The sequence below is a fragment of the Pollicipes pollicipes genome, unplaced genomic scaffold (genome assembly GCF_011947565.3).
Source record: "Pollicipes pollicipes isolate AB1234 unplaced genomic scaffold, Ppol_2.1 Scaffold_7231;HRSCAF=8579_pilon_pilon_pilon, whole genome shotgun sequence".
NCBI lineage: Eukaryota > Metazoa > Arthropoda > Thecostraca > Pollicipedomorpha > Pollicipedidae > Pollicipes > Pollicipes pollicipes.
This window is the reverse complement of record NW_023597034.1, coordinates 21,520,370-21,542,714: the sequence shown is the minus strand read 5'-3', so window position 1 is coordinate 21,542,714 and position 22,345 is coordinate 21,520,370. Positions and strand designations below refer to the sequence as shown.

Sequence of the window (22,345 nt, the reverse complement as noted above, 5' to 3'; positions counted from 1 at the left end):
TGAGCGAAATGAAAAAATTCCTTTGGGATATGACGACACTTGGCCACGTCCACCTGAGGCTGACGACTTTCATCATCACAGCAAGTCAGACAAAAAGGGCAGTGCTTTAATGGCCATCAGTCCGAGCAGGCTCGAACAGTACTTTGATGGCCATCAGCCCGAGCAGGCTCGGGCAGTGCTTTGATGGCCATCAGTCCGAGCGAGCTCGGGCAGTGCTTTGATGGCCATCAGTCCGAGCGAGCTTGGGCAGTGCTTTGATGGCCATCAGTCCGAGCGAGCTCGGGCAGTGCTTTGATGGCCATCAGTCCGAGCGAGCTCGCTTTGATGACCATCAGTCCGAGCAGGCCCGGGCAGTGCTTTGATGGCCATCAGTCCGAGCGAGCTCGGGCGGTGCAACATTTTACGGATGCTCATGTGTATCGAGTCGGTTTGGTAACCTAATCCGAAAAGGTCACCATATGCGAATGCTTGTGGTTATCGTCTACTGCAGTAAGAATGAAAAAGATAACCTGATTATCTGTTACGAGGGCTTCAGCTCAGGGCGCGCAGTTGCCTCCTTTTACACTGGCAACCCGTTGTGTCCGTTTTCGTGGCCTTTTGCTCTGATTTAAGATCATTATCTTTAAAACCCTAAGAGGTTTATTGTTCCTTTTTATGCTCATGAGAAATTGTGTACATGTCGGAAATATGCCGCGGATTTGACTGCAACCGGTCCCGCGACTATCAGAACGAAGTCGGTACGTATTCAACTGCTTTTGTCAGTTGCTCAAGGTTTGGCATATTTATGTGTAAATTTCCCTGTGCTTAGAATGCAACTATGCAACCTAACTGAAACAGCCCAGCGGATGCAACTTGGATGATGACCCGTTGTTTGAAGACCACTAGCCTACGTTATGTGGTTCGACCCCGTCACGCCCAGGCAAAACCATTCAGGATGAATCAAAAGAGAGGTTCTCTGCGCGTTTGCATATGATGTGTGTCTGTATTTGCATATGATCATCATGAACAAGTGCGGGGCGCTGCCGGGCAACTCGATGTCCATGAGGTTTAGCTTCCGGCCTTGTTGTGGGTGTTTGATGGGTTTGGATTGGGATCGCTGCCGGAGCTTGTTGCTGGGCACTCCGCTCGTTCAGCCAGGTCAGCTGCACCTCGCAAGTTTCACTCAACTGCCACTTCTGAGAAGATCCGTATGCTCAATGGACTGAACTTTTCCTTCCGGCGAACTATTAGCTTTTCGGCTCGGTTGACCCGAAGATCCGATGGATGAACAGCTTAGTGGTGCTGGCCCATACTCTGAGGACGTGTTGGACTGTTGGCTTTCCTACATGAGAACATTTGACTTCGGAACACTTGACTGTCAATGTAACTTCACAAAGCGAGAGTTCGGATGAAGGCTGAGGCTTCTGGCACTCTGAGATACGACGGACGCCAGACCATATGCAAATCGCGGTTTTTAATTTTGCGCAGCTATCTGAATGGCACAGACGAAGTTTCTGGAACCACAGAGGCGTCGTTGACTGGCCTTCTGGTTCTGCTTTCGTCTCAAAAGGCGAATGAACGTCTTTGGAGTGCCTGACGAGGAGTGAAATTTAAGGCACCATTTAGCAGGCGACCAGGGCGACAGCGCGCGCCCTTAAGCAAAACAAACGCGTCGCTGCAAACTAGACCTCGAGACTAAACCTGCTGCTCTGATATCTGTGCACAGCGACTGCTGCTGGAGCCATCGCTGGGGCCGTGACCAAGTGTAGCGATGGCAGATTATGACTAGGATTACGGCCGTAGACACCACGGCTATGACCGTCTTTGGGTCTATGCTCATGAGTTTGACTCGGTGACACCGCGTGGGAATGGCACCGTGGCCGTGGGACCGTGGCAGTGGCCGCCATTGTGAACGCTATTGCGACGTCGCTGTAAGTGTGGTCGCAACCGTGATGCTTACCGTAACCTTATTTGTATCTGTTTGATCGAAATCCCTTCACGATATTTTTCAGGTCTTGGCTCGTTACAACGCTTGCTAGATTCGGTTCGTCACAACGCTCACTCGCCCGTTGCAAGCCATTGAAAAGACACTATAAAGTATTGATCCGACGAAATATGCTATAAAATGACATTCCACAAAATGCGACACTATGAAATGTGACACTATCGCATACGTTCAAAGTCGAAAGATGATGCCAACAAACGTTCCAAAGTAACAACAGAATGTGCTAAACCCACAGTACACATAAAAAGATGAATAAAAACGAAGTGTAAGTACATGGGATCCACATCATCTCATGGACCATAATCATGCATGACCATCAAGGTGGTCCATGAGATGATGTTGGCCAATGACCCATGATGATGGCCCATGAGAGGATGATCTATGAGATCATCATCCCATGATCGGGTGCGCGATAGTGTCGCATCGGTCAGTGCCCATGTGTGCATCCCATGTATGTGGATGAGACCTACATCGGTATTCATGTGATTCGCATGTAAGCACATGGAATCTGATTCGCATGGGACTGTAACTGTGACCGTGGTTCTGACTGTGACTGTGACTGTGACTGTGACTCTGACTGTGACCGTGACTGTGACTGTGACTGTGCCTGTGCCTGTGCCTGTGCCTGTGCCTGTGCCCGTGACTGTGACTGTGACTGTAACTGCGACTGTGACTGTGACTGTGACTGCCAATGTGACTGCCACTGCCACTGTAACTGTAACTGTAACTGTGACTGCGACTGTGACTGTAACTGCGACTGTGACTGTGACTGCCACTGTCACTTTTACTGTAACTGTGACTGTAACTGTAACTGTAACTGTGACTGCGACTGTGTCTGCGACTGTGACTGAGACCGTGACGCTGACTCACAGCTGCCGGTGAAGTTCATCGGGTGCGTGATGGCGTCGCACCGGTCGATGCTCAGGGCCACCAGCACGTACGTGGACGAGTAGGTGACCAGGATCTGTCCACAGGGAACGCTCAGCGCGGACTCTCTGCAGTCACACGCGGGTCAGCTGATGGCGGCTGGAGACGGGTCCCGTCAAACTGTGATCATTTGAGACATTTGAGAACCGACTGATCAGAGACAAATATGGGTCGACTCGAACGGAACACTGCACGGCATTCTGCGTGATCAGTGTCACGGGGCTGACTAAATGAGCTGTGTGGTACAACTGTTGCCATGGACGTGTCCGAGTAAGTCAATGACCTGCTGGGCTGGACTCGCCGCAGACCACTGGAATGCCAGGAAGTCAGTCACACCACACATCTCTCAGGTGCCAATGAGATGCCGTACCTTCCCCATCGCCGTGTCAAGGCAGGCCTCTGTGTCCTGGATAGAGCAAGAGGCTGCTTATCACCCCTCGTTGCGATGCAAGAGACCCCTGAGACGATTGGGAGGATTTCGGCACGTCGTGTTGTGGGGGCGTTGATGCCACTCGGTTACTTGAGAGGCACTGCTGATACACTATGCAGCTGATGCAATAGTGTATAATGCCATATGCAGCGGAGCCAGACGGAACTGCTTGTCCCCACCACGGAACTGCTGCATGGTGGGAAAACGACAGCCCTCTTTCATTATAGTCACGGATTAATGCGCTCCACATGCATTAAATCAGAGAGACAGACACCAAGGCTGCTTAGGCAAATAAGCACCTCAAAACGTCTCCGAAGGGGATCGCTAAAACTGAGACCCAGCAGCGGGTTTGAATGAGTCGTCGGGTGAGAGCTCGGGTCCACCCCGCCTCGGCACACGCAGTGTCCAATAGCAGTATTTTACCCACCTGGAAGAACTTGATGATCTTGCAGGCGACATTACCAGCATTCCAGGAGACCGTCATTTTCCAGAAGATGTCGGTCAGCACACTGATGAGTCCCACTGAGAGGTCTGTGAAGTGTCACGCAGCTCCTCAGCAAGGCATATGTGTATCGACAGGGCCAATTGGGGGCAATCTAAAGCTTGTAAGTGTGCTTGATGTGCCCTTGAGACCTGATGGCCGACTTAGCCTGCGGACTATGCTGTTCGCTCTAAATCGATTGAAAAAGGACATTGTTATTTGCAACTTGCTATGATCATTCGATTGAAAAGAACATCTGTCAGCCACCCCAGTTTTCGGGTCGCAGCGTACAGGGGTAGCCACTTACGCACGGTGGGCAAATGCATGTCCGCATTTCACAGGTCATAAAACAACGCGCTGTTTGTATTCATATTTCACTCAGCTGCCCACTAGCAATCAGCTATTTTGATAACTACGCTGTAAAATTGTATTTACACCTGTATGCATATGCGCGTAAGGCAGTTTTGAGGGCATGGGGTTTTGAGAAAAAAGGGATTTTTTGATGGGTCATCTTACTAGAAAACGCAAGAATTGGCGTACAAATAACTTGGCTTGGCTAAAACTATGCCAAAAAGATGATAATTCGCTTGCCCAGCCCGGTCATAAAGCTGTTTTGATATTCTGCCACGCTTGGCACGTAGGCTCACAAGGAGACTGGAAGCTTTTACCGCTCGTCCTCTACAATGCGTAATCAACTGGGCTAAGCTAAGGCATTCAGGGCCAAATTTCTCGCTCGAAAGTTCCGTAAAGCAAAGTTTAAAGAATACTAAAGCGTTACGAAACTTCCAAAAGCCGTCCAATCTTGGCATATGACAGGCCTCACCTCCTGCATTAGCATTGGCCTATATTTGGCAGGCACACCATCTGAGTTTGCGCGCTCGGTGTGCGCACGCTCTGCATCTGTCAGCGACCCAATTGCAGCCGTCAGGAAAGGATCCACCAGACACCCCTTGAATCGGGATATTGTCGCATGGTCATGGTTCTTCTGTCACACACCATCCCACCGCTCGGCATCATTTTCGACGATCTGCAATTCCGCTGATTGGAGGAAAGCTATGATTAACATCCCGTTCATAACGGCAGGCCCCGCATTCCTACTGCCCTGGTTAGATTGCCTGGCACCCGCTGCCTGTTAGAGGGGAATGAATTTCACCACAGAAGTGTCGTGGGGTGCAATCACTGGCCCGTAAAATTTCAGCCTTTCGTGATAAACTGGGGAAAAGGGATCTTTGTAGCCATCCCGTGAGCCTCTAAAATTCTTTGTATGATCTATTAAGTCGTCGGGCGTCGGGTTTATGGTTGAATTAATTGCTGAAGCATTAAACTTTATGCCGCCGTAAAATTCCATGAGCTCTGCTAGTTTACAGCGATGGATTAGAATGTCATACTGGAATATAGGAGTAGGGTTATCGTTGCCGCTTTGTCCCAGTTGAAGGCCGGCACGAGCACATCAAAGTTTGAATCGTTTCGCGACCAAAAAATCGTATTCAAGATTGTTTTTTCAGTGCAAAAAAAACATGTATAACCAAAGTGCACCACCCGCACCCACACCCACAGTCAGGTGTAACGCTAGAAACACGGTATACACGGAAATGCATTTTACGCAGGGAAGTTAAATTCGTGCCCGTTCCGCAGTTAACGTCGGCTCAGGAAGGCAAGCCTAACACCAGCGGCATGGCGTCTGTGAGCGACGCGTGCCCGGCCCCATCTGGCCCGGAATGACGGGCCGCAGGCCTGCCGCCGCCCGACAGCGTTCCACCCTGCTGGAGACGCCGCCGCCGGGGCTGGCGCGGCCTGAGCGGGCGACGCAGCTGGCCACGCGCCGCTGGCGGCGGCCGTCGCCGCCGGCACCGCACCAGATCGTGTCCTGCTGCGGCAGAACTGATGCTCGCACCGCCAGCAGGCCGGCTGCCGTCATGTTTTTGTGGCGCCGCCTGACTACGGCTCCAGACGGAGTGTGCTAATCAGAGGGCTTGAATCACTGCTGGAGCCTCTCCCCATTTGCAAGAGTTGCGTACTGATGTACTCAATAACCCGCAGTAGCTGAGACTCGGAGGGGGATTGCACCCACCCACCTCTCCCACAACGCTTGGGATTCAGGTGCACCTCAGTGATATATGACACTTGTGTGACCTCTCACAGCCATTTAGATGGGTAATGAAGACAAAAGATAGAAAGTGGTGATTTATCATTACATCATTAGAGCGAATAGGCACAAGGAAAAACGAAGAACTCCACACATTAACGGGTCAATTTATTACAAAAGAAAGCTTTTTCAGCAAACAAAACATTCAGCTCTGCTCAGCATAACCGAAACGTATTAGTAAAAAGGATGAGCTAGAAGGTCATCAGCGCGTGCTGCTGCAGCTCCACGTCTGTATGGCACACTAGGGATCGGCTCATCGGCCTCGCCCGGATCAGAGCCCCTGCGCATTACTGCTTAGTTGAACGAAGCCAGCGCCGTGTGCAGAATTCAGCCCTGTCAGGTGACTTACTAATTGCCAATGTGATCACCACAACTTCATCGTTAGCGCCAAACCACTGACATATCTAGCGGGAAGTCAGCACATAGTTCGGAACGGAAAGGCAACTTGAAGACTATGGGGTTTAAGGTCAAGCAAGAGAATCAAAATAGACTCCTGTTTTAAACTTCCATTTAATTGAGCATTGTGGAGTCGGTGACTTTCGGAAAACCCGGCTCAAATTCATTTATGTTTAATATACGCATCACGCAATCCAAACAAATTATTGGCGAGGCCCGTATCCAAGTTTGTCAACCGACAGCGATCCGGCCCGCCTAAGCCAGTCTCATTTTGGACAGGTCCTTGCCACCACTGACCGTGTCGCCATGCAGTTTTCAGTACAGCCCGACAAAATATGTGCTATACAATTGTCAAGGTGTTTCTTCGTCGGCTGTTTCATTAAAATGGGTTTTCCGTAGTCCTACCATATGCTATCGATTTAAACATCACCCCGCATAAATGGCAAATGAAAGGCAAATTGGGAAAAGGCAAACGAACGCGATTGGAAATCGCCTGCCCAAATTTCAGAAACCAGGGATCGCCTTGACAGGGGGTCAAAACATTGTTTGTGTGTGTGTGATTAATTTCATGTCCACAGTCTTTTTTGTTACACGTCTCTCCAGTTCCAAAACAACGGAGCAGAGTTCTGATGTTACATGACGGGAACGAGACGAAGTTGTCGTCACTTTGAAAATTCAACATCGATTTCATGCCATAAATGGAAATAGTTATATGACAGACGTGGCACTAGCCAGAAAAGACTCTCAAGGAAGTTTTCGTAGGCTTTCTTCTTTAAAATTATTTACGAATCCATTTCCGTTTCTAGACACCTAGTATACAAACCATCAAATTACTACTACCATCAAACATGGTTACTATTTGCAGCTTTTGTTGGGTCTAAGACGATGGAAACTAGGCTGAGCCTGTAATTCACGGTGTCTATATTTCAGTTGCATACATGTGGTGTGACTCATACTGTACGCGACGAACTGTGGCTATCTGGCATAACACATCCAGACAGTTCGGCCTTTAACACGCGCCCGGTTGGCCGGCTAGATACACTTCGCTCCAGTGGGGGTCAATTTTGGTCCCCCGCTGTGATCTCAAGAACTATGAGAGCTAGAAACACCAAATTCGCAGGGTATGTTGACCTGTACGTGAACTCACTTATGTCAAAGTTTGAGATATCTAGGTCATGACCTTCGGGTCAAATAAGGTCAAACACGGTCAAATTCCTTGTTAGTCTTCAAAGTGCCCCAAAACCTAGACAACCGTTTCTATGCAAAAGGTCACATGCTCAATCAAGATAAGTGAACTTGTTTGACCTTTCGAAGGTCATAGTGACCAAAATCATACAAGACTGCTATGAGTTTTGCATTTGAACAAGTGGCAAAGATCACGCTCGGCATTGTGCTCCTAACAGCTAAATGTTGACCTGGGCCATTTTAGGCCAATGACCTATTCTGACCTCTAAGAAGGCCATGGAAGATGTAGAATGCGGTTCCTGCTATCAATACATTCTAAATGAGCGCCAGAAACCGTCTCATAGAACAAGCCCTAGAGCAATAAAACATGTTGGTTTTGACCTTGGTCTGACCTTCATACCTAACCTTAGGTCAATGCAACTTGCCCATTTAGTTGTTTCCTTGTCTAAGAAAGCATTTCAGAGATGCATGGCTTTGTCCAACACTCCGTTGTTGCATCAGATTCAACGATTCGCTAGAAACTGGCTTCGCTGAAACCATGGCCTGACTTTGACCTGCCATAGGTCAGCGACCATACAAGGTACGGGTAATTTTTTCACCAAACGATTTGATATTTAATTGTCTACAGCTATGCAAAATTTGGCGCGGCTGTGCCGCGCTGTTCGGAAACCATTTTGAAAAACCTTCGGGGAGGGGGGGTAATTTGACCCCCATCACCCAAGCGCTTGTTAAGATCTTTCCATTTAGTTTTGCTCACAATGACTTAAGCAGTGAAGCAAAGCACAAATACCCAGCTTAAGATGCTTCAAAAATTTGCCAAGCAATGTTTGCAGACAGCGTTGGTGCTTCAGCGTGTTGAAACTTCTGCCCAGAAGAGCCGCAGCCACCAGTAGGCATGCATTTACAATTAGATCACGGTACCGTACCGCGAAATGTGCTCCGAAGTAACGGGATGCTTCTACATTGCTGATGCACGTAACTAAACTTATCTACTTAGCAGCGCAGCATCGAGTTTTAAAATGCTGCGATACACTAGAGCATGCCGCTGACATCAAAGTTTCGTCAAGTCGATCTCACCTTTTACAGTGGCATCATTTTGAAAGTTAATTTAGAAACTGGTTTACACTTATGTGTGCAAACCATCTACTAACATGATATTTAAGAGCAGCGTTATCAAAATAAGATGGGAACAACGTGCCAATTTGAGTTCAGAGATTTCATGTCGACGGTTATTGACTTTTATATACACCATTTAAATATATTAAACATATAACACTTAAACAATGCTCGTAAACAAACATTGATACAATTTTCAACCCTCGAGGTTACCCACCCGTGACCATGCGATCATGTGCACAGCTGAAACCGTTGAGCATTGACATTGAAAATCAATGTTTGCTTGACGGTCATATCGATTGATCAGTACCTCCTGGTATCTTGAAGGTCGATAGCTGTCAGCAAGAGAACTCTGAACCCATAATGCCGGAAAAACGAGCTCAAGACCTTCCTTTCTTATTTCAATGAAACATCTCGCTGGGAGAATGAAGTGTCATGCCACAGGCCAGCTGGCCAGACTTGGAGAGCCCCACAGGAAGACCGCATATTCAAGGCAGACGATTTGCGAGGAAGCACGTGAGGGCATCATAAGTGGCCCCCTTAGCTGCTAAACTCTCATGAAAGACCGGCATTCAGGTGCCATGGTAAGACTCATTCGTTTTATGGTTTCTCAATGATGTCTGGCTCCATCTGCCTCGGTTTTGGCACGCACAATGGCGGCACGACGATTGCCATGACGCTCGTTATTACCATCTCTCCCCGCACCACGCAGGGCGTGTTTCTACTGACCCTTCTGACACTGGCCTAATCATACAGGCGCCTACCTTGGTGCAAAGTCTGAAAAGCACGAAAGCTAGGTCTGAAAAGCACGAAAGCTAGGTCTGAAAAGTATGAAAGCTAGGTCTGAAAGGCACGAAAGCTAGGGTAACCGGGAGCGGAACCTAACTCATGTCTTCAGGGCTGCCTATATCGGCGGCCAATGCTGCCATGAAAGCAATTTGGTTTCATCTGCACGCACCTATTCGTCATTTGGCGTCAGTTAATTTGATCTCATGACATGCCAACAAATTAAAAATTACCGCAAACGTGAAGTGACAGAAATATATTACGACGAAATAAAACCGCTTCCGAAGAACACGTAACTGGCCATTTGATAGACGTGATGACATGCGAAGGGTTTTGCTCTCGCTCATCCTACTTTCCGTGCACTTTTTACATGGCGCCGGATAAGATCCCTGCATAATAATGAAAACGTGCAACTGCTGGTTCTGGTTCTGGTATGCCATGCTATCTATATATGGTATTGATATGTAATGGTATGCTATCGATACAGATGTGCATAACATGTGAGCATACACACGGTACCTATTGTGACCATAAAGTTACCCAAAAAGTAGATCCTATCCAGTCGCATATGATACGCATGGTGCGCCAACGAGCACACGTCATCGCTTTCTTCGATGCCGTGTCACCACCAGGTGCTGCACGGGATAACACAAGTGGGGCTCCTTGTCTCGGCCGTCAACAAAACATGCTCAGCTGCTGCACCGTATAGTGCTTCAGGAACGTCCTTTTAGCCGGAGTCACGCCCCGACAAAGACGTCAAATCGGCGATGACCACCATCTCGCAGCGGCCGCCGTTTTTCGTGGCGGCTTTTTTCACCGCGGTGGCAGCTGGGGACGTGTTTTTGCTCGCGGCGCGCGGGAATTAGTGGCGTCAGCTGTTCCGGATCGGGCGTCATCTTCGCAGCGCGCAGACATGGACGTGTGCTCGCCGTACAAATTATTCTGTCACCGCTGGGATTCGCGCCACTTCGTCCGACAGCTTTCCGGAGACAGGTTTCTGGCATTGGCATAGTTGGGAGACGACAACGAGGTCGGGGCCTTGACTTGTATCGCCAGGCCTGACTGGTGCAGGTCGCTTTGGCAGGAGCATTGAATGGTGGCTCGGTGGAAAGGTGAATCGCCAAATGATTACGCCAGTAATTTGTTAATGCAGAATGTTCATAAAAACGAAGAAGGTTACACTAAAACTAAGCAGGTGTTATTCAATGGTGAGTCAAAACACGTGACATCGCAGTGACTCAGGGACGGCCATCTACATTTAAGAGGAGGTCCCCCAAAGAAAGGGATGTGCCTTGGATTAAATTTATTTTGCATTTGCCACTAGCATAGAGGCGTCCTGATGTAAAAGACGTATGTGGCGAAAACCGCTGACGGGTGGCTTGCATATCGAGTACAAGTACACTCAATGTGACTTATTCTACGACTGAAGAAACGTTACTAGATGCTACAGAATGGCGCAACTCTACTGTCGACAAAAATCTTAAATGTTTTCCGAACAATGGCATGTTGACTGAGCCTCAATGTAAAATCGTAAAACAGCATTGCCTCAATGTAGAACTGAGTTCATGCATATTACACCAATTTGCTTTCTACCATGCTAACCGAGTGGTCAAGATTCTTATCCTTTAAATCTGCCGAAAGTCTATATGTTTATGATTCGCAACCGCCGCAAGTCTGACCAGCAAATGGTGCGGCTCGAGTTCCGAGATCTCAAAACTCAAAGACAGGTAGTCTAAACCACAAATGCTTTCGCAGCGTTTATGTCTTGGCTGGAAGTTATCCTAGATATGTAATCATTTATTGGTGACTACACGTACAATAAAGTGAAAACACACTGATGATGAGACGATGAATAATTCCAAGATCACGCATAAAACTGATGGAACAGAACAAAACAGACACATGACATGGCACCATAGATAGTCCACATATATATACATCAATGCTTGCAACATCGAGTGGCAATGCATGACAGCTTTGAACCAGCATCGCACATTGAGGCCCTCAAAGTTGCAAAGACAAGTGCAAAATGACACGCAAAAGGTATATTTGCCTTTGCAGTTGTGCCTCAGCTGCATTTATTAGTTAATGTATCGATTACTACACACAGCCTGGGGGTGTTTACTGTTATAATGTTTGCAATCCAGAAAAAGTGAGTTAACTCTTAATGACTGACCGAATGGCTGAGGCGCGACAGTGTAGCAATGCTCGCTTGGGACAGGATCAGTATGACACGCATCCAAAAATTACAGCGCCCTATCCGGCAGCAGGCTAGGGTCGCTCTGGGTGCTGGTCAGACCCGATGGCAAGTTGTACATCATCTTCGGCTCCGCTGATCGGCCTCAAAGACGCGTGGTGGCTGAACTGAGAGCGGACTTCGCTGATTCGGAAAAGTAAAGTCCGCCCTCAAATTCGGAAAAGCAACACCAGCGTCTTGACTATTCCCGTACTAGGGTTGTGATATGCGCCGACCTGATCTTCTACCTAGACGGTAGTAATAAAAAGACACGTCTGTGTGAATTTTGTGGGACTTTTCGCTGCTGCAGTGCGTCATTTTCATCACATATTCAGCAGGATATCTTCCGGACACCATTTTTAGCTCTAAATGATTTCAGTCTTGTCAAGCGCACCGGCACCTAGTTCTGTTCTCAGTCGGTATCGGTTTGCACGTGTTTTAATTTCTGCACCCACCAAATTTCGACCGCCGGCTGTCGTCGCACGTGTTTGTGCTTTGTACAGCATGTACGTGCTTTCTTTTCACACCTGTCTCTTGAGGGTGGATTGAAGTATGGTATTTTCCTCTGTATCTGTGCCTGATGGAGAGCAACACGCCGTCCATGTGTCATTCACATTGACGCTGACGTCACGTTTCGCTCGATACGCTTTACACCCCACCTGTGGTGATTAATGGGCCCCGCGACCGGCCGGCCGCAACACCCCCGGCCGGCCCTGACGCAGCGCAGTCGCGGCTCCAACTCCTACAGGGAGCAGCGCGCTCGGCGATGCCGCGCGACAACGGCGATCATAGCCAGAGGCGGGTCGCGGAGAGTGGGGCCAAGCCGATGCAGGGGACAGTTGGCTCCGTTGTGGGTCGTGGTAAGTCTGCTACGGCAACACAGGACGTCACGTCTAAACAGCTCCACGCTTGCTCTGGTGACTGTGGACCCGCGTGTAGACGGCGAGGTGGTCAAACAGGGCACACCGCCTGTCTGACATGCACCGTTTGACACGTGTCGGTGCCTTTGCTATAGCGCTATAACCTCTCACCCAGGCCAAGTTGCCAGTCACTGTTTTCTGTATGAAGAAGCGCTGACTTGAGGTATGGACGGTTTCTGCCTGCAACTTGTTCTCCGCAATTTCCACGTCACCATCAGCGCGATATTTCACCACCTGACCAACGGAAACCTAACCACCTGACCAGCTGTCCCCTTTCTGAACTCTCTGCATCCTGGAAACATTGCATGATTCTCCCATCTGCAAGTACGGCGACCATAGTCCGGGCTGGAAGATGGAAGATGCATTTAGTCCGGCCATCCAGCTAGCGTGCTGTATCCAATGTTCCAGGGGCTGATAAAATCCTAAGAGCGTGCCGTCCACCAGCAGGTCTATAAACTACCTACCTAGAATCGTACCCGCTCCCCCTAGCACGGTTACCGTCCTCTTAACACGACGGTAACTGCGCTGACATCCTTCTTGGACTACTATACCATGGTGATGCAGAGCAGACTGAGTGAATCATTCCAATGCTCTCATTCCGGGAAGCAGCTACGAATACTCGGAACTTATGAAGCAAGACGTTGCATTTACCAGGCAAGAGACAGAGCACAGAGTTTGCTAATTATCTGGCATCAGCAACGCTCAATGTTTCCAAATACGGCGATTCGCACTTGAACACCAAACAACGAAAAAGTAGCGCGCGCAACGGTTACCTGCTGACGCCGGCGTATTTTACTTCACGAGCCAAGAAGATTTTCGGAGCCAAGTGCAGGGTTTCACTTCATGGTAGGCACGGATCTAGGCGAGGTTGCCAGGTTTCAAGAACTGGTAATTTTCAAATGGCGAGACGGTGATGCGGAGAAATCGTCGGCAATTAACAAAGAAACAACCTAATGCGTAGATCAGGCTCTGTTCCGCCGAAAGGCCCGGTCGTCGCAGCAGAGCACATAGCAAAAAGGTAGGTGATCCGTAGAAAGTGTGGTGCTGTAAATTATATGCCAAAACAGGAAACATATCTTGCTTCATAACTTCCTAATGAAACCAGGAAACTCTCAAAATCAGTTGCCTGTACTGGCTGAAAACGTTGGTCTACGAAACCACGTCAAAAGAAATGAAAGGAATGCTGTCAGTCGCTGCAAACAAGGCTGTCCGATTGGGTGTAGTGTTACCGGGATACGAAGTCAAAAGGAACGCTGTCAGTCGCTGTAAACAAGGCTGTCCGATTGGGTGTAGTGTTACCGGGATACGAAGTCAAAAGGAACGCTGTCAGTCGCTGCAAACAAGGCTGTCCGATTGGGTGTAGTGTTACCGGGATACGAAGTCAAAAGGAATGCTGTCAGTCGCTGTAAACAAGGCTGTCCGATTGGGTGTAGTGTTACCGGGATACGAAGTCAAAAGGAACGCTGTCAGTCGCTGCAAACAAGGCTGTCCGATTGGTGTAGTGTTACCGGGATACGAAGTCAAAAGATGCTCTGGTATTCCTGGTGACAACGAATGATTTGAAAGTAGGCGGAGCCGGTAACGTACTCTTGGCGAACTACATCGTCCTTTGGAAGAATAATTATCACAACGGAACGATCGTACAACGAGATCAAATATAGTCTGCACGTGTGTACGGTGTAGCAAATCATGAGAATATTTTGAAGATAATTAACCTGGTGTTGCAACGAAACGGTCCCCATAGAATTGGAGCATTTCGAAAGGCAAACACAGTTAATACAGATGAATATCGCTCTTACAGCAAGCTGGACAGCCTCGGGTGGGATCACCCCACCGTCAACCAAAGCAACACCTTCATTCCCTGGCAACATTTTAACCCACATCGAGCGCCAAACCAATGCTGCGAAATACATGGGGCGCGCCGGCTTAGTGGACGTACAGAAACGAGCACAAAAAGGACAATGATCGTCACATGACAATTCCTTCAGACAATTTTTGTTTTTGTCACTTGCCTTCCTTCATTTTCATCCCATTCTCATCCCCATCCATCCTCATCCCAGTATTTACGTGCGCTTAGCGTTCGTTGGCTCACGAAATTCTGGTCGCTTGTCCCTTACGGTTAACAATTCATTCGCCTAAGAATCTCCTTGTCTTATTATGCGTCATTTCTGAAGACCAAGTCCATCCAGATCCAAAAGCCATTCTCCTTGTCTTATTATACGTCCAACTGAAAGCCAAATTTCATATGTTTCTATTCAAAGAAAATGCACCCTGTACGTTGTCTATTTCAAGCAATGTTCAGGCTTCCACTCGATGGCCCATGTTAAAACTGATTGGCCTATGGAGGCACCAGCAACAGACCAGAAAGAAGCCAAAATCACGTTTCCCGTAACCTTTTCCAAATGCAGGGTGCTGTGGCCTAAACTGAGAGAGACTACACCATGTTAACGACACAGGCTACTGGGTCTGGTCATTGTAAACAACAGCCACCAGAACTAGTTGTATTTTTGGGATGTTTCTGCCACAATCGCCCAAATCGTTAACTACTACAACTTTATTAATTCTGTTGACTGTCATTGCTAGGCCTGGTTTGGATCATAGCCGTCATTTCGAAGCAATGTTATGTAAGAAATGGCGGGCGACCGCTACATTAGCGAACCTCTGTCTGTTAAAATCCCGTGAAAGACAGACATTCCAGCACATTATTCAAGATCATTGGTGTCGGTTGCACAAATATGTCTGTCTGGGCCAATTTAGTTTTTTACAGCTGCATGCTGTCAGATGACAAGTTTCCCATCTATCATCGCAGTGCTCGTCCCGCGCCACGCGAGGCGTCCTTCTAGCGTTGAAATCATGGGGCCATGTGCGGAATTGGTATATTTGGTGGTATTTTACCGGATAAATGAAATCAGATACCGAATATAAAACTGCAAGCAGCATCTAACGAAACTACACCACGTGTCGAACACATAAATGCCTATCAGTTATTGATGTGTTGTCTTATTTTGGGCAGATTAATAACCCTTCATTCTTAACTCGTAACCCTTCATTAACCCTCCTTCATTCTTAACTCGTTTTGCACCTTGTCGAAGGTGGCGCCCACGCAGTCTAGCGAGTTGTGAGATGCTTAGTTTTTTTCCAAACCTCTATTCCATATCCTTATACCCAAGATATTCATACCCAAGATCCCTACATCCTGTCAAATCGACCGTAGATCGTCTCGCAGTGCTCTTAAAGATTTATCGTTTCTTATTAACCAGGAACGCTAGGGGCACGTTTTTTAGTGTCAAAACACGCACAAGTGACCATGAACTTACCAAAATTTGGGCGCGATGCCAAAAAATGCCAGACTGGTATCCCCAGAAGGCTTTGGGAGGGAGTGGGGCTCAGTGGAGGCTCACCCATCGTCATCAATCCCCCCCCCTCCCCTCATCAGGGGGATGGTTCATGTATGTGAGCTCAGAAGAACTGGCATGCCGATGTGAAACTAACAACAAAAAAACAACGGAATACAGCTTGTTTGTGGCAGATGTTGTGTGATGGTCTCTTTAATAACAACTTAAAGAACCTGACCTGAGCTGAATGCACCGAATACCGGCGATCACAAATGTTCCGAATAGTCTTCATGGAACCTTTGGGGGCCGCCCACAGGGCCAACCACGTCGTGGGGTGGCCCCTGTCGTGCCGTCCGTTTTGAGGCCGTGGCGCGCAATGTTGCGTCACCGCCACCCCTGGCCTGGATTGACCGTCGTTGGCCAAGTGATAGCTGACCTGTTCATTTCAGTTGAGCACAACAATGCGCCCGCTCTGGAACTCATTCCTAGTACCGCTGGGTCACCAGCCCAACTTCTCTTTCCTAGAAGACGGCGACGCAGAAGACGCAAGGACTGGTGGTGTAAGTAAAAGTCATGATGTCTTATCCAAAATGTCAAAATTGAGCCAATTAATGCGGTAGTTCGCTGAGATGTGGACACTGAATTTCTTGTTTCTATTTCAGCACGCCAAAATTGTGTTCTACATTTTCATGTTCTTGTCAGGCAATGGTGAAATTTAGTGTTACAAAACATATAAACGCCAAGTGTCAAATAACTGCAGAATCTGCCGACAGCCAACAACACATGCGAAAGGGCGGTCTGTCCATGCATGGAGACCCTATGGATAAATCGGAAATCCCCGGACCCTGGAAAGCCTAAAATGTGGGGCTCCGGGGTTCTTCATTAGGGATAAGGTTGCTGGTTCCAGGTGCGCTATGGTGGATTCTCGTCAACTGCGCAGCATGGAGCGATTTTCTTTGTCCGGATAGAAGTTTAGGCAGAAGCAGATCATCTGGTGTCTCAATAGACCCCACATGTTCAACCCGGAGCGCTATGACTGTTAAGCGCGATCTTTCTGTACGTCAGGGAAACTGCTCGCTTGGGAACACTTATAGCTGCTTACTGCCCACCCTGATCTTCCAAAGCCCGTTCCGGACATTAAAGGGACATCGGAAACAAAAGGGGCTATTTGGCAGTTCAAGGGTCGCGTACACCACTCCGGGCCTGATGTATGCTCACTACCCGCCTGGCTGCTTTTAGGCCAGCATAGCCGTTCCGGGCTCTTCTGGTCACTGTGGCCTCACTGCGTCACTTGGGGCCTCTGACCATTGAACAGCCCTGGTGGCACTTACATTGAACTGCTAAGAGGCTTCGCTGGCCGCCCAAGGCACCTCCGGCTATCAATGGGTACTTTAAATTGCTCGAGGGCCCTTTGGCCACCTAAGCGCTTGTCTGGCTGTTGGGGGCTCGCCGGCCACCCAGTGCCCTATTTTATCGCCAGAGAGATTCAGTCATCCTCAAACCCCTCTGGACGATCGGGGCCTTGGGACCCCTGACCGGTCAAAAGCACACTAGACACTCAGGAGTTCAGTAAATGCCCAAGGCTGCCTGCCTGCTTACAGCCGACAAGCAGGTAGGCAGCCTTGGACACCTTGCTCTCAAGCTGTCTGCCCAGCCATCGTCCCCAAGCAATTCTTCGACCACTGATATTTTTCTCTGGCTGCCCTCCTCTTTAAGAGGCATCATACCTCTTCATAAAAAGCCTGATCTTGCTTATATCCATCTAAACCGCAATTTTATCAAATCATGAGTCTTAACAAATTAAATATCTGCGAAACATCTCTCGCTGAAAATCGCTGCTAAAAGGTACGTTGTCAGAATACAAACACTGAAAAGTTGCTCAAAGCTTCGACAAATTGCATTGTAATCTTTCGTAAAAACGGCTAGTATCGCAGATTTCTTGGTCCTGTGATATTGCCCCTCACCGGCGCTGGACAAATGCCATGTCCCAAGGTCACGTGAGACGCTGGCTCACCTGCAAACGCGAGATGCAGAATGAAGAAGTTTGTCCGCGATTTCCTGGCCTTGGATGTGACCAGTGCTATCACCACCGCCGAGTTCCCCAGCATGATGAGGATGAAAAGGATCCAGAGGAACGTCAGCGTCTCTGTCTGCGGGCAGAACAACGGGAAGGTCAGTTACCAGTCCCACACTGCCGGCAGAATAGCGGCAAGGTCAGCTACACTACGAGCAGACCAGCAGCCCGGTCAGTCACGCTGCGGGCAGAATAACGCAAAGTCCGGCACCTGATTCACTCAGCGGCGAGGATTAATGGCAACGTCGAGTTGCGTCGCTTCAGCCGTCTTCTATAGCGCGCGTCTCTTTCCCAGGAGAAAAAAAATACTGCGAATTCATTCGCTCTTTTCGTAAAATTATGCATAACGCACAAACTGCACAGCACAAGCACAATCAACGTGCCACACTGCTTCACATGCCTTGTTCCCGCGTGCGGTCCATGTCCACGACCAACCAATCCACGTGCTGAAGTGGCGCGGCTTTTGCTGGCATGCCTTTATTTTTTTTTTAATGCAGGCGGGTGTTTCAGAGTCTCTTAGTATTTTGTTAAGACATTTGGAGCAAACAAACATGTGCATGATCGGATCAATCACGTTTAAACAATTATGGATTGGATTCATGGAAAGCACCGGCTATAAAACGACGCTGCTCCCCGTCCTCCGATGTCTCGGTCAAGCAGTTTACCACACAACCTAGCGATCTTGAAGTTCATATGAGCACAAAAGTTAAAGAACACGGTACGTAAGCTCAAAATTCAGGTGATTTCCCGCGCTTTAAATTGTTCTCACCCACTCCAACCTTCAAAAGGAGTTGGACGAGTCCATTAAATGGAAGTCCTGAATGTCACATCAAATGTGCTGCATGACGTCTGCATGCAGAGAGGGGATCTTATAAACTCTGCATATACGTTTTCATCTGAAATTCAGATGTCTTTGTGTCATATGGTCATTCTGTCAACACATTGCAGCCATAGCTGTTTACAACTGGTCTGCCAGGGTCGTTCGCTACGACAAGAATTTGGTCGAATTCTTCAGGTGCACTACAACTGAAGCAGAAAACACGATGCCAGCGCGTTGTTAATTAGTTTGGACAGCGTCTCATACTTTCCTGGTTCCTGGAAGTTTGATTCACAACAGGATGCTGAAACAAATGAGATATAATTTTGAGGAAAACAAGCAGGCAGAGGTAAAGTGATATTGTGCTTAAACACGGCTCGGGGAACAACAACGAGTGCACGAGGAATTAACAGGCTCCTTTCCCAAAGACGACAATGACGCTATGGTTATAAGTCCATTATGCATGCGTGAAATGGCATGGACCGGAACTGCTCTTTTCGCAATTTGTCCTTTCATCACCATTGTTTTTAGCAATATTTGCGCAATACGTAACATGCCTTGCTGATATATCAGTGACCTCCTGAGACTTTCATTAAGTCATTGCCAGTCGTAAGCCAAATTGGATGCCTATGAAGTCTTTGTGATCAAGCAAATTGAGAACAGCGTCAAAAGGTACCTCGCAAAGCGAATCCTCCAGTAGAAGGCAGGTTAGCATTGATTTCGGTTTGAACTTCATACATGATCCAGGGGCGATGGAATTCGTCGTTATCCTAAAGTCAATCGTCTAATTGCCTAAGAATGCATCCCAGAGATGTATGAATTTATCTAAAAATCCGCGCTCGCAAGCAGATTGACGGATTCCCTAGGAAGTGGCTGCCCTGACAGCCATCCCCTGCCTTTAGCCTACCATAGATGAGCGGCCGTGCGATATGCATCCATTTTTATGCTAACAGATCAGCTATTTAATTCTCTACAGCCTCAGACAGGTTGGCGAGGTCACGCTGCGCCGTTCGGGGTGTATTTCCGACCATGAAGGTCTCTGTTCCAGAGTGGCGAAGCTCCGACGAGGGGGCCTGACTGGCGGAGACACGCCGTTCCCGACACGTCCTCGGTGGTCCGCCGCTGAGTGGTGCTCGCCGACACGTGTCGCCAACACATCACAATTAGCCCGGTCTGCGCCGGCTGCGGCTTTCTCGATGAGCCGGCCGACAGCCGGCAACCGGCAGGCAGCACGCGTCGCACATCTCGCTGCCAAACGTGCACCATGATTGTCTACCGCCCGCACGCGTCCGGATTATACCGGCGGCTGGCTGCCGGCGCGGGCGTGGGACGCGGCCGGCCCACCCGCGTCGGCGGACGTCACCTGCGTCGTCGCCGACGGGCGGTCCACACCCGTCCATCGGTCTCCCGCCGGCCACTTAGCGGCGCTCGGGCGGACGCGGCCGGCGCTATCGCGCGCACATCGCACGCCGCGAGTCCGCCAAGGCGACGGAGCGGGGCGCTGGTGGCGGTCCCGCATACCTGGCCGGTGACGGAGCGAGCGAACGTGGGCACAGACGGAGACGCCCGCCGCGCAGCACCAGGCCGACTGGAAAACGCATTCATCACGTATGGAAGGTCCGCGCCCGAGGCCTCCCCTGCAGAGTAATGAACGATGTCTGCAGCCAGCTTTCTGTCCGGTTCGCTGTCGCGCCCGTAACTCTGGCGTCATCGACGGACGATTGTTTTTCGTCGCCATGCGCCCCGGGGGCGGGCCGGCCCCGCCGCAGACGCGGAACGAACCGATCGCTTTCGGGTGTGCCGGCGCCGCCCTCGCCTCCCCACCGGGTCCCTCCGCGGCCGCCACTCGCCAGATCGATTTCGCCGGCGTCGCTGTTCCGTCAAACCACGGGCGATCTTTTCCTCGGCCGGCCGGCGCGCTGCGGACGGCATTGGGCCTGAGGGCGCGGCCCGGATCGCACATGGATCACGGGCCGACTGATGAGATGTGCCGCCTGCGAGAGAGCGTCGACCGCTGACGCGACCGGAGCTATCTCTCACCGGTGACGTCCGCGTGGCGCCGCACACGGCCGCTGGCGCCCGCTGCCGCTCGCCGGACAGAGTCGCTGGCGGCCCTTGCCGCTCGCCGGACAGGGCCGCTGGCGTCCGCTGCCGCTCGCCGGACGGAGCCGCTGGCATCCGCTGCCGCTCGCCGGACAGAGCCGCTGGCGCCCGCAGCCGCTCGCCGGACAGGGCCGCTGGCGTCCGCTGCCGCTCGCCGGACAGAGCCGCTGGCGCCCGCAGCCGCTCGCCGGACAGGGCCGCTGGCGGCCGTTGCCGCTCGCCAGACAGAGCCACCGCCGCCCACTGCCGCTCACCGGACAGGGCCGCTGCCGCTCACCGCTCCGCCGTTAGCTGGCGGCCCGGCGGCGGCTCGCACACCCGGCGCGCTCAGCGTGCTTCATCGAGGTGGGAGGAGGGTAGGAGAGGGACCACCAGCTTGCGGGTGGCCAGTGGGCTGGATTAAAGGCAGCGTTTTTTTTTTTAAGGCGTGGTGCCGGCGCCATACGGACACCGGCCGAGAAGCCTTGGTAACGGCCTATAGCCAACAACGCTTAGCTATAGCCAGCACTGGTACGAGCTGCGCACTCAAGACAAGTGCACTCAAGACAGGGTGCCTCTTGGAGTACCGGCAGTCCCAGCAGTACTCATGCCCACTACCTTTCGAGTACCACTGGTTCAAATTCAGTTCTGATTGGCGGAACCGTCGTGCTGCTGCATTTGCATTCATTGCATGCGTCTTGCTTTTGTAACAGGAATGCTTTTACACGATGGCAGTTTGATTAAAACTGCCAATTCGGTTCGTTAACTTCCTCACTTCTCACACTGCCTTAACCATGCCTACGAGGGACGCATGCAAGATGGGAATAAAGCCGAAAAGGTGGGAATAAGGCTAGTTCAATGGAAATGCTCTTGTTGCGTCTGAAACACACCGCATGGGGCAGAAATGGGCATGGAACGGAAACCATCCCGTTTCGCTATTACGATAGATTTGACTGGAATTGGCGTTCAGCCCAGACTAATTGGCTAAGTAAGTTCAAAACAAAAAAGAAGGAAAAAAACAGGCTGTGTTTTAGAAGTGTCCCCTACGTTCAGGCCACCGTTAGCGTGGTGTGACCTTGAGTAGTTAGCCAATTACCTACCAGCAATACGTCGTTTGCAATGTAGGGGCGAACAAGACGATGGAACACGTCAGCTATCAACTGTCATAATGTCTAAGACACCCAAACTAAGCTGATGAAATCAGAAGCTTTCGGAAGCGCACAAAATAGTTTTGCCCAATGTATATTTGAAAGCTTCGTAATTTCATGACATTTTAGGCGGCTGTAGTCCACTTGCGTATCGTTCGTCAGCTGGTCCATAAATCGCGTGGCTTGAATCTTATCCTACTGCGCCAAGAGTACAAATTGTGGATAACACCCATGTGTGGATGGACGTTGGTCACAACAAACTGGACCATATGGCCGTGTATG

At 49.8% G+C, this 22,345-nt stretch overlaps 1 protein-coding gene across 2 annotated transcripts in view; it reads right to left on the bottom strand.

Annotated features, from left to right (window-relative positions):
- The window catches only part of LOC119110459 (cardioacceleratory peptide receptor), an 87,294-nt gene that overhangs the window by 16,675 nt on the left and 48,274 nt on the right, over positions 1-22,345 (bottom strand). For both annotated transcript variants that reach the window (XM_037234293.1, XM_037234294.1), the window contains exons 2-4: positions 17,957-18,092; positions 3,769-3,872; positions 2,855-2,948 (exon numbers count right to left, since the gene is read on the bottom strand). In XM_037234293.1, coding sequence (XP_037090188.1) covers positions 2,855-2,948; positions 3,769-3,872; positions 17,957-18,092 — 334 coding nt within the window. The remainder of the gene's footprint in view (positions 1-2,854; positions 2,949-3,768; positions 3,873-17,956; positions 18,093-22,345) is intronic.